Genomic DNA, 16,226 nt, shown 5'->3' on the forward strand with positions numbered 1-16,226 from the left:
CACAGCGCAAAATCTACCCGTGCCTGGTTTACGGACCATGGTATTTCTGTTCTAAATTGGCCCGCCAACTCCCCTGACCTTAGCCCCATAGAAAATCTGTGGGGTATTGTGAAAAGGAAGATGCAGAATGCCAGACCCAAAAACGCAGAAGAGTTGAAGGCCACTATCAGAGCAACCTGGGCTCTCATAACACCTGAGCAGTGCCAGAAACTCATCGACTCCATGCCACGCCGCATTAACGCAGTAATTGAGGCAAAAGGAGCTCCAAACCAAGTATTGAGTATTGTACATGCTCATATTTTTCATTTTCATACTTTTCAGTTGGCCAACATTTCTAAAAATCCCTTTTTTGTATTAGCCTTAAGTAATATTCTAATTTTGTGACACACGGAATTTTGGATTTTCATTTGTTGCCACTTCAAATCATCAAAATTAAATGAAATAAACATTTGAATGCATCAGTCTGTGTGCAATGAATAAATATAATGTACAAGTTACACCTTTTGAATGCAATTACTGAAATAAATCAAGTTTTTCAAAATATTCTAATTTACTGGCTTTTACCTGTATGTGTGTGTGTGTGTGTGTGTGTGTAAGAGAAAGGTATGTAACTGCTGACAGCGAGTGTGTGAACTTATGATTGGCCAGCAGTTGAAATGTCACGTGATGGGGTGGAGCCTGCTGTGAGTCCAGCGTGTAAAGCTCATTAAGAGGCGACGTTGAAGGCAGAGCAGCGTCTAGACAGGTAATGTGCGTCACTCTTCTTCTATTTCATGCTTTTTGCAGGAAGTCGAAGGTGAAGTTGTCTTTATTTTGATGTAATGTTGCCGGTGTCCTCTGGAGAGGACGTGCTGGGAGGTGAAAGGTCACCAGCAGGCCATGATGGGTGCAGGGGGCCGGGGGGGGATTAAGACCATTAAGACCATTACTTAGTGATCCAGTCTACTCTTCTTTGTGCCCGTTTCGTCTCTGTGACCTTTCATGGACCTCGTTGGTCCTGCTGGGGTCCGCTCCAGTCTGGTCCTGTGACCAGAATGTCCCTGAGCTGAGACCCTGCCATGGCTCAAGTCCAGCCTTGGCACAATGGTCCTGTGATCATCTCAAATTACCATCAAGGGGTCGGACCAATATAGACGTGTGACCAGCACATGTGATTAGAGGAGGCTGACACTAAGCTCGTTAGCAGCGCTCCTTGACCACCTGGCAGGTCAAAGTCTGGAGAGAAATGTGACAACTAAACAGAAAAAAGAAACATGGATTTGGATGCAAATCCTTTTTAATTGTTGTTATTGTTGCAAATCTGTTTTTTTTTTCTCTGTTCAAAATATCAGCTTTTTTTTGTTTGGGGTTTCATTTTTGTTTTTGGTTACAAATCGTAACTTTGGGTTAGAAATATTTTTTTAATGGCCACATTGTATTTGGTTGGAGAAAGTTTTTCTGAGGGGTTAAAACATACTTGCCAACCCTCCCGAATTTTCCGGGAGACTCCCGAAATTCAGCGCCTCTCCCGAAAATCTACCGATTTTCGGCCGGAGCTGGAGGCCACGCCCCCTCCAGCTCCATGCGGACCTGAGTGAGGACAGCCTTTTTTCACGACAGGGTGACAAGAACTAAATCATCCAGACTAGAGATAAATTGTATTATTATGTTTATCTTACCTAAAAATAAATATATTTATTAATTAAAAAAAAAAAAAAAAACTAAATAAATTTTTGCTATATTTTGCTAAAAACATAAAAATTAATTGTTTTTTTTTTTTTTTTTTTTCTTGGCTCCTTCTTACATCCAGCCATAGAATTATACCGGTACATTAAAATAAACATATTTGAAATAATACATTTTAAATTATCATAATAATTCATTTAAAATGCCCATATTTAATTATTTAAAAAATGGCTTGTTTATCAACAACTTTAGCATTTTATTCATTACATTTTGAAGCTCTCAGAAGCCAAGTTATGTTATATTCATGTTATCTTTATGCAAGTTTGAAGTATCAATTATCTAAACACAATTTTGTTTGCATATTTTCAGGATATATATATATATATATATATATATATATATATATATATATATATATATATATATATATATATATATATATATATATGTATGTGTGGGAAAAAAAATCACAAGACTATTTCATCTCTACAGGCCTGTTTCATGAGGGGTTCCCTCAATCATCAGGAGATTTTAATGGGAGCATTCGCATACCATGGTTTATATAGGGCACAGAGTGGGTGGGTACAGGCTGGCGTAGGGGCGTGGTGATTGGCTCATGTGTTACCTAGGAGGTGTTTCCGTCTGTGGCGGCATGCTGATACAATTTCGCTGCGCTTGTTGAGGGATGACAGGTCTGGACGGTAAATAATAAACAGTTTCTCTTTCAAGCATAGGTTGCATCTTTTATTACCACTATTGTAAGGTGTGCTGGATGCAAGAATTTGCCATGTTATTGAATATTCAACATTATTGTCTTTGAGGTCCCAAATGTGTTTGCTGAGTTCTGTGGTATTCCGCAGGTTTTGGTTCCTGAAAGAAGCCTTGTGATTGTTCCATCTGGTTTTGAATTCTCCCTCGGTTAATCCTACATATGTGTCGGATGTGTTAATGTCCTTGCGTATTACCTTAGATTGGTAGACAACTGATGTTTGTAAGCACCCCCCGTTGAGAGGGCAATCAGGTTTCTTTCGACAGTTACAGCCTTTGTTGGTTTTGGAGTCGCTCTGTCCGGGGGCCGACGGCTCATTTGCAATTGTTTTGTTGTGGTTTGAGATGATTTGTCGTATATTGTTCATACAGCTGTAGCTCAATTTAATGTTGTTCTTGTTGAATACTTTTCTTAGGGTGTTGTCTTTGGGAAAGTGTTTGTCAATCAGATTGAGGAATTTGTGTCCAATGTTAGTTGAGACGTTTTTGCTGTATGGGGGGTTGTACCAGATGATGTCGTTTTCGTTTTCTGTTCTTTTTTGGCCAGCCTGTACCCACCCACTCTGTGCCCTATATAAACCATGGTATGTGAATGCTCCCATTAAAATCTCCTGATGATTGAGGGAACCCCCCCTCATGAAACAGGCCTGTAGAGATGAAATAGTCTTGTGATTTTTTTCCCCACACATACATATATTGCGCTCTACTACGGTATCGAGCACTATTTTTTGGATAACCTTATTAAGACATATATATATATATATATATATATATATATATATATATATATATATATATATATATATATATATATATATATATATATATATGTATGAAATACTTGACTTGGTGAATTCTAGCTGTCAATATATTCCTCCCCTCTTAACCACGCCCCCAACCACGCCCCGCCCCACCCCCCGACCACGCCCCCACCCCCCACCTCCCGAAATCGGAGGTCTCAAGGTTGGCAAGTATGGGTTAAAAATCTTTTTTTTTTTTTCGTTAGAATCGTTTTTGGGGGTTGCAGGTAGTTTTTTTGTTGTAAATTGTTTCTTTAGATTGCAAATCGTTTTTTTTGGGTTGTGAATCTTTTTTTTTTTTGTAAATTATTTTGTTAGCAAACTTTTTTTTTGGTTTGCAAATCTTTTTTTTGGTTTTCGTTCAAAATATCTGTTTATTTTTATTTCTGGTGACAAATAGTTTTTTTAATGGCAAATGATGTATTTGGTTGCAAAAAGTTTTTTTGATGGGTTATAAATCTTTTTTTTGGTTAGAAATGTTTTCTTTGTTTGCAAATCCTAATTTTTGTTGCAAATCTTTTTTTCGTCGTAAATTGATTTTTGGTGGCAGTCGATTGTTTTGTTTGCAAATCTTTTTTTTTTTTTGTTGTAAATGGTTTTTTGTTAGCACATTTTTTTTTGTTTGCAAATAATTTTTTTGTTTCAATTCTGGCTTTTTTGCTTTCAAATTTAATTTTTTTCGGCTACAACTTTTTTGTGTGTGTGCAAATCGATTTTTGGGGGGTAATAGAGACACAAATGAGTTCGATGGTCCAAGTCAGGCGTGTTCAAATGTCTCTCAGGAGGGAGGAATATTAAAAAGTTGAATAATTTTTAGCCTTTTTTCCAAAATCCTTTTCCCACTCCGCCTGTACATGACGCCACACCCGTGGTCTAAGTCCCAACACTTTACTGTAACAAGTGTCCACGTGGTTGCCATGGCGACTCAAGCCTCTTTCACCAATCCGATTGGATCACTTTCGCTTCCTTTTCTCGCTCAAGCTCCTTCACTCCAGACTCGACAGCAAGATGGCGAACACTTTCACACGCGTGGTCACCGGCCGCAACACCGCCGCCCTGCTGGCCACCCTGGGGGCGGGCGGCCTGGCCGCTGGCTTCCTGCTGAGTGACAGCAGCACTCTGGCGGCCGAAGCCAAGAAAAAGCTCTTTCCTCCCAGGTGAGAACCTCCGCTTTTGAAGAATTAGCCGTGATTGGCATATTGTTGGCATGACAACCTTCTGGGCTGGTCAAGTTTTACACTTAAAGTATTTGACAGGTGTACCTAATGAAGGGACGGTGTTGATGACATCATCGTGTCCTGGTGTGAAAGTGTTGCTGTGACCCTCTCAGATTTCATTTTCCACCCCTCCCTCCTCACCCTTGCAGCTCTGACTTTCCCGACCTTCGCCAACACAACAACTGCATGGCGGCGGCATTGACGCCCGCCATTTACGCTAAGCTGAGGGACAAATTGACCCCCAACAGCTGGACCTTGGACCAGTGCATCCAGACGGGGGTGGACAACCCCGGGCATCCTTTCATCAAGACGGTGGGCTGCGTGGCGGGAGACGAGGAGAGCTATGAGGTACAGGGAGGTGAAAGGTCACCTGTGGGCTTCCTGCTTCACCCCATGCTGCTTCCTGCTTCAGGTCTTTGCCGAGCTCTTTGACCCCATCATCAAGGACCGCCACAACGGCTACGACCCCAAGACCATGACCCACCCCACCGACCTGGACTCCTCCAAGGTGCCGTGTCCACGCTCCTCTCCTCCCGCCCCCTCGCCGCTCACAACCGCGCTCTCTTGTCCTCCAGCTGACCAACGGCGTGTTTGACGAGAACTACGTGCTGTCGTCGCGCGTCCGCACCGGCCGCAGCATCCGCGGCCTCAGCCTGCCGCCCGCCTGCACGAGGGCGGAGCGTCGGGAGGTGGAGCGTGTGGCGGTGACGGCCTTGGCCGGCCTGAAGGGCGACCTGGCGGGGCGCTACTACAGCCTGGGAGAGATGACGGAGCGCGAGCAGCAGCAGCTGATTGACGTAAGAATATTTACCCAAACAAGTTCCTCTTTTGGCCACATGGGGGCAGTAGTACGGCCACTTCATTAGATATTAATTCTACCTAAATAAGTTCCTCTTTTGGCCACATGGGGGCAGTAGTACGGCCACTTCATTAGATATTAATTCTACCTAAATAAGTTCCTCTTTTGACCGCATGAGGGCAGTAGTACGGCCACTTCATTAGGTACACAAGCTACCAAAGAAAGTTACTCTTTTGGCCACATGGGGGCAGTAGTACGGCCACTTCATTAGGTACACAAGCTACCGAAAAAAGTTACTCTTTTGGCCACATGGGGGCAGTAGTACAGCCACTTCATTAGGTACACAAGCTACCGAAAAAAGTTACTCTTTTGGCCACATGGGGGCAGTAGTACGGCCACTTCATTAGATATTAATTCTACCTAAATAAGTTCCTCTTTTGGCCACATGGGGGCAGTAGTACGGCCACGTCATTTGATATTAATTCTACTTAAATAAGTTCCTCTTTTGGCCACATGGGGGCAGTAGTACGGCCACTTCATTAGATATTAATTCTACCTAAATGAGTTCCTCTTTTGGCCACATGGGGGCAGTAGTACAGCCACTTCATTAGATATTAATTCTACCCAAATAAGTTCCTCTTTTAGCCACATGGGGGCAGTAGTACGGCCACTTCATTAGATATTAATTCTACCTAAATAAGTTCCTCTTTTGGCCACATGGGGGCAGTAGTATGGCCACTTCATTAGATATTAATTCTACCTAAATAAGTTCCTCTTTTGGCCACATGGGGGCAGTAGTATGGCCACTTCATTAGATATTAATTCCACCTAAATAAGTTCCTCTTTTGGCCACATGGGGGCAGTAGTACGGCCACTTCATTAAATATTAATTCTACCTAAATAAGTTCCTCTTTTGGCCACATGGGGGCAGTAGTACGGCCACTTCATTAAATATTAATTCTACCTAAATAAGTTCCTCTTTTGGCCACATGGAGGCAGTAGTACGGCCACTTCATTAGATATTAATTCTACCTAAATAAGTTCCTCTTTTGGCCACATGGGGGCAGTAGTACGGCCACTTCATTAGATATTAATTCTACTTAAATAAGTTCCTCTTTTGGCCACATGGGGGCAGTAGTACGGCCACTTCATTAAATATTAATTCTACCTAAATAAGTTCCTCTTTTGGCCACATGGAGGCAGTAGTACGGCCACTTCATTAGATATTAATTCTACCTAAATAAGTTCCTATTTTGGCCACATGGGGGCAGTAGTATGGCCACTTCATTAGATATTAATTCTACTTAAATAAGTTCCTCTTTTGGCCACATGGGGGCAGTAGTATGGCCACTTCATTAGGTACACAAGCTACCAAAATAAGTTCCTCTTTTGGCCACATGGGGGCTGTAGACACTAGTAGAGCCACATTAATTAGGTACAAAGTCTACCTAAATAAGTTGTTCTTTTGGCCACATGGGGGCAGTAGTACGGCCACTTCATTAGGTACACAATCTAGCTCAATAAGTTACTCTTTTGGCCGCTTGGGGGCAGTAGACACTACTACGGCCACTTCATTAGGTACACAATCAGGATCCAAACGGTTTCCAGTGAGGATGAAATATGGATAACTATTGGTAAATCGGGAGATAAATATACATACTTATACATAGAAATAGATATACAAAATATGTTGTCGTTAAATATTGTCTTTTTTTCAAAAAGAGGAGCAGATGAAGAAAGTCTTATTGAAATAAAAATAGTACTCTCAAAAGTCACTTTTTAAAATGCTAAGATTTTCTTCAGTATAGCTTTTGTTTTTCCGTACAAAAAAAATCACTAAGATATCTATTTTAATATTTATTTAAATTTGTTTTGAAGAATTTCAAAATTGACAGTATGAAATGATGTATTAATAATAAAATAATTATGTGCTGATCTGAAAAGTCTTAGTTTTGTGTTCAAGGTGACAAAGCAAATTAGTCTAAAAATCATTAATAATCGTTTTTATTTGTACAATATACAAATAAAACTTGAGCTGTAGAATCCAGACCACACTTTAGACACCTCTGCTCCAGTAAGATCCATTAAAAGGTGGAACAAAACAATATTGCCTTGAACTGGCATGGCTTTCTCAATTATCGTAATATTTCCAGATCTTTACAGAAAACTACACTGTAAAAATATCCATTGTTGATTCACAGCAAATGTCTGGCTGATAATTGCATTATTTTCACAGTAAATTTACTGTAGAATATCTTTATAGCAATTTACTGTTGAACTGTGATTTCACAGTTAATTACAATAAAGCCACAACTAAATGCTGCAACTCTACACTTTTTATAGTTATTGACATTAAAATTGCAACTGCATGCTGTAACTTCACAATTTTATTTCGTTCAACAGAACACTGCCACCTACTGTACAAGAGTGTGCAATGTAGTAGAGATGCGCGGATAGGCAATTATTTCATCCGCAACCGCATCAGAAAGTCGTCAACCATCCGCCATCCACCCGATGTAACATTTGATCAGAACCGCACCCGCCCGCACCCGCCCGTTGTTATATATCTAATATAGACGATGCAAGGCATTAGTGAGGTTATAAAGCTTTTGCCTGTTAAAGAAAGGAGACTGATCCAATGCAGCACAGACATTCGCGTGCCACGCTGTCACGACCCAGACGCACACCAGTGCGCAATCATATGGGAGCCGCGCTGAGCGCACCTCCAAGCGCGTCTCGCTGCCGGCGACGGCCGGGTATGGGCCCGACGCTCCAGCGCCATCCATTTTCAGGGCTAGTTGATTCGGCAGGTGGGTTGTTACACACTCCTTAGCGGGTTCCGACTTCCATGGCCACCGTCCTGCTGTCTATATCAACCAGGGTGAGCCCCACCCCTTTCGTGAGCGCACTGCGCGCGGAGTGACCCCTGTTACGCGCCCCCGGCAATAGGGGTGGCGGGCAGGTAAGCTGCGCGGGCGGAGCGCGCGGAGTGACCCCTGTTACGAGCCCCCGGCCACGGGGGTGGCGGGCAGGTAAGCTGCTTACCTGCTGCGCGTGACGCCGGCCGCGGCGAAGGCGGACGAGGCGGGGTGTCGGTGCGGTGGGCGCGGTGGTGACCCTGGACGTGCGTCGGGCCCTTCTCGCGGATCGCCTCAGCTACGGCTCCCGGTGGGGCCCTCTCGGGGGAAGGGGCCTCGGTCCCGGACCCCGGCGAGGCGTCCCTTCTCCGCTCCGTAAAAGTGTCCATCTCTTTTTTTTTTTTTCTTCTGTTGTGGCATATGCTGCAGGTGCCTGCTCGTTTTTCGTATGTGGGTAACAACATTTAACTATGTATATATATTTACCAATTGGTTTAACTGCCACCCGCCTGAATCTATTTAAAATCTAATTTTTTTTTATTTCAACCGCCCGACCCGACCCGACCCGCGGATAAAATCTAATTTTTTTTTTATTTCATCCGCCCGACCCGCGGATAATCCGCGGACTTCGCGGTTGTGCCCGCAAACCGCGCATCTCTACAATGTAGTCTATGGAACCCCTTTTTAAAAGAAAAATCAGTTTTAATTCACAGTCATTTGTTGTGATATTTGTTTTCTATTAAATACAAAACATTTCCAAAGAACGTTTATTTGAGATCCCGAATAAAATCAGATTACCCAGGAGAAAGTTTTACGCTGCAACAGAAAGGAGGAGGAAAGCACAATGCAGCAAGAGAGAGTGAAAGAGACCAAGAAACTTTCAGATCTCATATTGCTTTTAGGAATGGAGGGGTTGGGCCAAGTGTCCCACCCTGGGAGGGGGAAGGAAGAATGAGTAAAATACACTTTATTTGATTGTGATTTTAGCACAAACAGGAATGTTTGAATTAAAGATGGGGAAAGACCATCGTTAAGAGTAACTTTTAAACAACAGAATGGGAATGAGTGATGTTTAAACATCAGAGCAGTCTTTGTTCTATGCTTGGAGAAGGTGTGGGTGGAAGATGAACCGTGTCGATGTCCCCCATGGGCTTCAGGAATGTATGAGTGCCATAAAAGTGTCTTATTTTTGATGCAGTTAGGACGAAGCAACACACATAAGCACTTAGTCTAAACTTGTTAGACAAGAAATGACTAAAATATCAATTTTGCCCCAACATATTACAGAGGCCTCAGTATTTTTGTCACGTTCAAACACTGAGGACATCTATTAAACAAGACAAAAGGCAAGGAATCAAACAGAGACAGAATTCAATTTGGACTCAATATTGAGGAGAGACATGGCCACTGCACTCTCTGTACAGTCCTGCACCACGCTCTGACGAAGAAGGTTTTCGTCTCCTCTTTTAATTCAGATGTTCAATGTTCACGCACCAACACATGTCACAGCAGGAATGGGAAGTATGTAAAACAGTCATTGTTTTCGGTCGCTTTGAAGACCAAGAAGAGGATTTCTCGGGCTTGGGCTCTTCCTGGATCCAGCTGGGGCAGGTGTTGGAGGACAATGGATAGCCCCTCCCGTCTCCTGACCACGGCGACTTCAAGAGGGCAGCGGGTCGTAAATAGCGTTGACCTCGGTTACCAAATAGTTGGAAGAGAGTTTGTGAAATACTTCAGAGAGAGTTCGTTTAACACTTCAAAGAGAGTTCCTCTGGAAGTTGAGCAGATCCTGCCATCTGTCCGTGTTGAAATCACGGTGGCGTTTCACGAGCCTTCTTCCTCTTGTTAGGCCTCGAAAGACAGCATTCATAATACATTTCTTTTGTGATAACTTACAAACAATTATTCCAACAATTTTACTTTGAAATGACAGTTAATTGCTGCAAAATAAAAGAGTATCATCATTTTTAAAGTCATTTGTTGTAGACTAAAATACTATTCAATGCTGTGCAATTCTGGCCGTTTCTACACGGTAGACAACATGTGACTTTTGTGTTCCGATCCAACGCTGCCACGCACCATCAGGACCACTTCCTGTTTGACAAGCCCGTGTCTCCCTTACTCACCTCGGCCTTCATGGCCCGAGACTGGCCCGATGCTAGGGGGATCTGGTAAGGCCGACCCAGTCCACAGACCTCCCCCCTTTCGTAGAGGATTAGAAATGTAGGGCTTCAAGTGTTCCTCCGTCCTTGACTCCTTCCTGGTCCTTCTTCTATCCTCCATGTGTTCCTCTCTTTTTCTTCCCCCCCTCCCCCGACACACCCTGTAGGACCACTTCCTGTTTGACAAGCCAGTGTCTCCCTTGTTGACATGTGCCTTCATGGCCCGGGACTGGCCTGACGCCAGGGGCATCTGGTAGGACGCATGTCACGATGGCGTGTGCCGCATCCTCGTGGTCCAGAGCTTGACAAGACGGGACGTGACGTGTTCCTCACCAACGTCTTTGTTCCCCCTCAGGCACAACAACGAGAAGACCTTCCTGATCTGGATCAACGAGGAGGACCACACCAGAGTCATCTCCATGGAGAAGGGGGGCAACATGAAGAGGGTCTTTGAGAGATTCTGCAGAGGACTCACACAGGTCCACCTCAGGAACAGATCAATGAAACGTTGCTAAGGATCTTAGCGTGGCAGAGTTCATGTGCACCAGAGTCACTTGTTGCTAGGCAGACTGAGTCTAAGATCCTGCTGTGGTGTCCTGCAGGTGGAACATCTGATCCACGAGAGAGGCTGGGAGTTCATGTGGAATGAACATCTGGGCTACGTACTCACGTGCCCCTCCAACCTGGGCACAGGTCTCAGGGCGGGCGTGCACGTGCGCCTGCCCAAACTTAGCAAGGTAAGTTTGGGCAACGCAGTGATGTGTTTGGGGGGGGGCGTGAGAGTTAATAGCGTCTCTACAATGGCACGGTAGAAAATCATCACGGCGTAAGCAGCCATATCATGATGATTTTCTACCGTGCCATTGGAGAGAGCATCATTAGATACGGGATCACCTCATGGTTTGGCAACCTAACCGTTAAGCTAAAAAGCAAACTGGCCGGCATGCATAAAACGGCAATGAAAATCGTAGGGAGGAAAGAATATGAGCCTATACAGAGCATCTATGAGCAGGCAGTTAGGAAAAAAGCTAAGAAAATTATTTCCAATTCACAACACCCACTCTTTCCTGAATATGGAACCCTGCCATCAGGGAGAAGACTCCGGGTCCCACTATGCAAATCTAACCGCCTTAAATTATCATTTGTTCCAGCCTCCATTAAGCTGACCAACAATGTGCAATAGAATTTTAATACATAGGTTAGCACTTTTTTAGCACATAGCACTTTAGCACATAGCACTTTAGCACACAGCACTTTATCCATGAGCTCTAGTGCAATGCACATTGGTACTTTATCTTTATCCCCTTACTGTAGATTTTACGCCTACATCAAAGTGCCACCTATGTCTATCAAGCTCCATGTTCTGATGTTTAAATGTTAGTTGTATGGTTGTGGTTGTGTCTGTGCTTGTGTTTTTCTTCTGTTGTTTTTGGGTATGTTAAGAAAGCAATGATGCACTGTGCCCAAGACAAATTTCCCTGCGGGGACAATAAAGTTGAACCTTGAACTTGACCTTGATATCTTGACACATACAGAGATATAAATAAATATTAATTTTAATACGTTAAGAACAGGGGTTCTTAACGTTTTTGACCTCAGGGCCCAATTTTTCCACTACAGAAGGGCTTGGGTGCCACTCAAATATTAATGATCCAATCCCCTTTATTTCTCTTGCACTATTAACAACAAAACTGTCTCCAGAGTGCTGCACATAAAATAAGGAACAATAAAAGTAATCAAATTACAAGCATTTAAAATGAAACAAGTAAACAACAATAAATAAACAAATAATAATAATAATAGAATAAAATTATAAAATACATCAATAAAATAATAATAACAAATAAAATAATATAGTACATAAATAAAATGGAATAAAACAAAACAAACAAATAATAATAATAAAATAAAATAATAAAAGACATCAATAAAGTAGGTTAAAACAAACAAATAATAATAAAAAACTAAAATAATAAAATACATAAATAGAATAGAATAAAACAAAACAAACAAATAATAATAATACAATAAAAAGAATAAAAGACATCAATAAAATTGAATAAAACAAATAATATACTACAAGAATAAAAGACATCAATAAAATAGAATAAAACTAAACAAACAAATAATAATAAAAAATAAAATAATAAATTATATAAATAAAATAGAATAAAACAAAACAAATAATATTAATAATACAATTAAAAGAATGAAAGACATAAATAAAATAGAATAAAACAAATAAATAATAGAATAAAAGACATCAATAAAATGGAATAAAACAAAACAAACAAATAATAATAATAATAAAATAAAAGAATAAAAGACATCAATAAAGTAGAATAAAACAAACAAATGATAATAAAAAACTAAAATAATAAAATACATAAATAGAATAGAACAAAACAAAACAAACAAATAATAATAATACAATAAAAAGAATAAAAGACATCAATAAAATTGAATAAAACAAATAAATAGTAGACTACAAGAATAAAAGACATCAATAAAATAGAATAAAACTAAACAAACAAATAATAATAAAAAATAAAATAATAAATTATATAAATAAAATAGAATAAAACAAAACAAATAATAATAATAATAATAAATGATAATAAATAAATGATAAATGGGTTGTACTTGTATAGCGCTTTTCTACCTTCAAGGTACTCAAAGCGCTTTGACACTACTTCCACATTTACCCATTCACACACACATTCACACACTGATGGAGGGAGCTGCCATGCAAGGCGCTAACCAGCACCCATCAGGAGCAAGGGTGAAGTGTCTTGCTCAGGACACAACGGACATGACGAGGTTGGTACTAGGTGGGGATTGAACCAGGGACCCTCGGGTCGCGCACGGCCACTCTTCCACTGCGCCACGCCGTCCCTAATAATAAAATAAAAAGAATAAAAGACATCAATAAAATAGAATAAAACAAATAAATAATAATAGAATAAAAGACATCAATAAAATAGAATAAAACAAAACAAACAAATAATAATATAATAAAAAGAATAAAATACATCAATAAAATAGAATAAAACAAATAATAGAATAAAAGAATAAAACAAATAAATAATAGAATAAAAGAATAAAAGACATCAGCATAGATTTCCCCCGTTAGCCTGTGTATCGGTGTGTCATTGACCGGGCTAGCATGCTAAGCATTAGACTAGGAGCGAAGCACCATCACACTAAGCGTTGGTTGCAGGAACATACTATCTTTGTTAGACAAGATCATAGACTATATTGGACAATATAGTTTACATACCAAATGTCCATTTCCATTTATTACAAGTAATAAGAAAACGTAAATGCCTGACTTACCTATCAAGGAGGAAGTTAGCAAGTTTGGCGTCGGATTAAAAAATCTTCAATGGTCTCCATCTTTCAAAGGCATCCCTGATACAAATACGGGTTTTGTTCCTGGCTTTGTCGTGAATAAGTTGAGAACGGTAACTTTTAGACTGACTAAGGTCTGACATGTTTAGTAACTTTACCAGTGACATTAGCCAGACCCAGATGGCGGTGTGTAACTGGCAACCTGGATGTGACACACTCACGGACTTTCTAAGTGGTTAAACGGTGGAGGGCGGAGCGTTGAAATGAAAACAAAAACCGGATTTCGGGGCTGTAAATGTAATTTTGAAATGAGCTGAACTACTGTTATCAGTTATGGAGGTATTGGAAAATGTATTAATGCCTTTTGACATATCATTTAATGATGACTTGACATGGCATTATTACATAGGGCTCCTTTAAGTAAAAAAACAGAAGATAACTAGTCCTAAGTGTCCCAATACTTTTGTCCAGTTTTAGTCCCAAGTGTCCCAATACTTTTGTCGAGTTGTAGTCCCAAGTGTCCCAATACTTTTGTCCAGTTTTCGGCCTAAGTGTCCCAATACTTTTGTCCGGTGGTAGTCATAAGTGTCCCAATACTTTTGTCTAGTGTACCTACCTTGTCTGCATTGTGTGGGCACGCTGGTGCTTCCTGCTTTTAAGCAGCCATCTTAAAAAAACAGCAGCGCAGCCGCATCAGCGCAGCGGGTCTTTGAAGGGTCATAAAATCAAAACCGGAGCAGGTATTAAAACGCTGTTCTGTTATTTCATACACAAGGGTTTAATCTCTCTCCTGTGTTAGTTTGAAGCCGAAACGACAAACGCGCTCAGAGGAGATAGATTTTGACGAAAGGTGACCGGTTTTTACAAAGATTTTGTTTTGAAGGGGGAATAGCAAACTTCCTGTTGATTTTTGCTGGGGGTTGTCAATTTATGAAATGTAGGTCTAAGTGAGACCTACATAGAGGTTTTTGTTTCATGTCTCTCCGACCTTCCCAGTGGGAGTTACAGGCAGTTTTGTCAGTTTTTTCATCCGGGGAGCAGTTTTTTGTGCGTTTTATTAAAAAAATTGCGCTAGAGCACAATTTTGAGATTTGGGGTTAGGTTTTTTTTATTAGATCACAGTTTTTGCCAGTCCTGATGTGTGCGTTCAGTTTGGTGAGTTTTGAAGCATGTTAAGGGGGTCAAATTACAGCTCAAAGAGGCAAAAGTGACTGTTTTTAGTACTTTTTTGTCTTGAAGGGGGAATTGCCAACTTCCTGTTGATTTTAGCCCGAGAATGTACTATTATGAAATGTAGGTCTAAGTCAGACCTACATAGAGGTTTTTGTTTCATGTCTCTCCGACCTTCCTAGTTTTTTTTTCTAGGGGGCGCTAGAGCGCAATTTTGAGTTTTGTGGTTCGTTTTTTTTTTTAAAAAGGCAATTTTCGCAGGTCCTGATGTGTGGGTCAAATATGGTGAGTTTTGAAGCATGTTAAGTGGGTCAAATTACAGTTTAATGTGGCGGCGGGAGAATAAAGAATAAAGAATAAAACCTTAGAAATTCAATAGGTCCTTATGTCCCATTGTATAAGGACTCCCTTTGGGAGTCCTTATACAATGGGCCATGCGGGCCCTAAAAACCTTAGAAATTCAATAGGTCCTTATGTCCCATTGTATAAGGACTCCCTTTGGGAGTCCTTATACAATGGGCCATGCGGGCCCTAAAAACCTTAGAAATTCAATAGGTCCTTATGTCCCATTGTATAAGGACTCCCTTTGGGAGTCCTTATACAATGGGCCATGCGGGCCCTAACTAAGAATCACTGCTCCGTAGGAATGTTGTTAATGTTGGTCGCGTGATCATGTGTCAAAATTCTCCTGCAGGATCTACGCTTCTCTAAAATCCTGGACAACTTGAGGCTGCAGAAGAGGGGCACGGGGGGCGTGGACACTGCGGCCACAGGCGACACCTTTGACATCTCCAACAACGACCGTCTGGGCAAGTCCGAGGTGAGCGTCCGTCCGTCCGTCCGTCCGTCTTGAGATCAGGCGCGTAGACAGAGGTACATGGACTTGTCTCTGCCGTGCCTCAGGTGGAGCTGGTCCAGCTGGTGGTGGACGGCGTCAACTACCTGATTGAGTGCGAGAAGAGGCTGGAGAAGGGCCAGGACATCAAGGTCCCGCCTCCCATCGCTCAGTTCCGCAGATAAGACCTTTGCTGTGGATTTGCACCGAGGGCACGATTCTTTCTCCCTCAGATGTTTCACTGTAACTGCAGAAGTAAAATCATCATTCAACATTTGACTTGTTCTGTGCTTCGCTGCATCTGCACCAAGGAATGATCAGACTTTTTTCTTTTTTTTTTTTTGCATCACTTGCGATTCTCTACTGAAACACTGGAGGGGGTTTTACTCTAAGCGTTATCGCACAAATGACTAATGATCTACTGCTAACGATGGATTCTGATGCGTCATCTATGTTGCTGCTTCTTGATCTTAGCGCTGCTTTCGATACCGTCGATCATAATATTTTATTAGAGCGTATCAAAACACGTATTGGTATGTCAGACTTAGCCTTGTCGTGGTTTAACTCTTATCTTACTGACAGGATGCAGTGCGTCTCCCAT

At 41.5% G+C, this 16,226-nt stretch overlaps 1 protein-coding gene across 2 annotated transcripts; it reads left to right on the forward strand.

Moving 5' to 3' along the window:
• The first annotated feature begins 677 nt into the window (after positions 1–677).
• Positions 678–15,902, forward strand: ckmt2a (creatine kinase, mitochondrial 2a (sarcomeric)). Of its 2 annotated transcripts, none has more exons than XM_061926793.1 (10): positions 678–745; positions 4,215–4,390; positions 4,600–4,798; positions 4,863–4,958; positions 5,026–5,247; positions 10,193–10,278; positions 10,625–10,748; positions 10,872–11,006; positions 15,485–15,610; positions 15,694–15,902. In XM_061926793.1, the coding sequence occupies exons 2-10, from the start codon at positions 4,242–4,244 to the stop codon at positions 15,808–15,810; spliced, it is 1,254 nt and encodes a 417-aa protein (XP_061782777.1). In that variant the 5' UTR covers positions 678–745; positions 4,215–4,241; the 3' UTR covers positions 15,811–15,902. The 2 variants fall into 2 exon arrangements, with proteins under 2 accessions (XP_061782777.1, XP_061782778.1); XM_061926794.1 differs by lacking the exon at positions 10,193–10,278 and adding an exon at positions 10,437–10,522.
• Positions 15,903–16,226: the final 324 nt, after the last annotated feature.

The sequence above is a fragment of the Nerophis lumbriciformis genome, linkage group LG32, assembly GCF_033978685.3.
Source record: "Nerophis lumbriciformis linkage group LG32, RoL_Nlum_v2.1, whole genome shotgun sequence".
In the NCBI taxonomy this organism is placed as follows: domain Eukaryota; kingdom Metazoa; phylum Chordata; class Actinopteri; order Syngnathiformes; family Syngnathidae; genus Nerophis; species Nerophis lumbriciformis.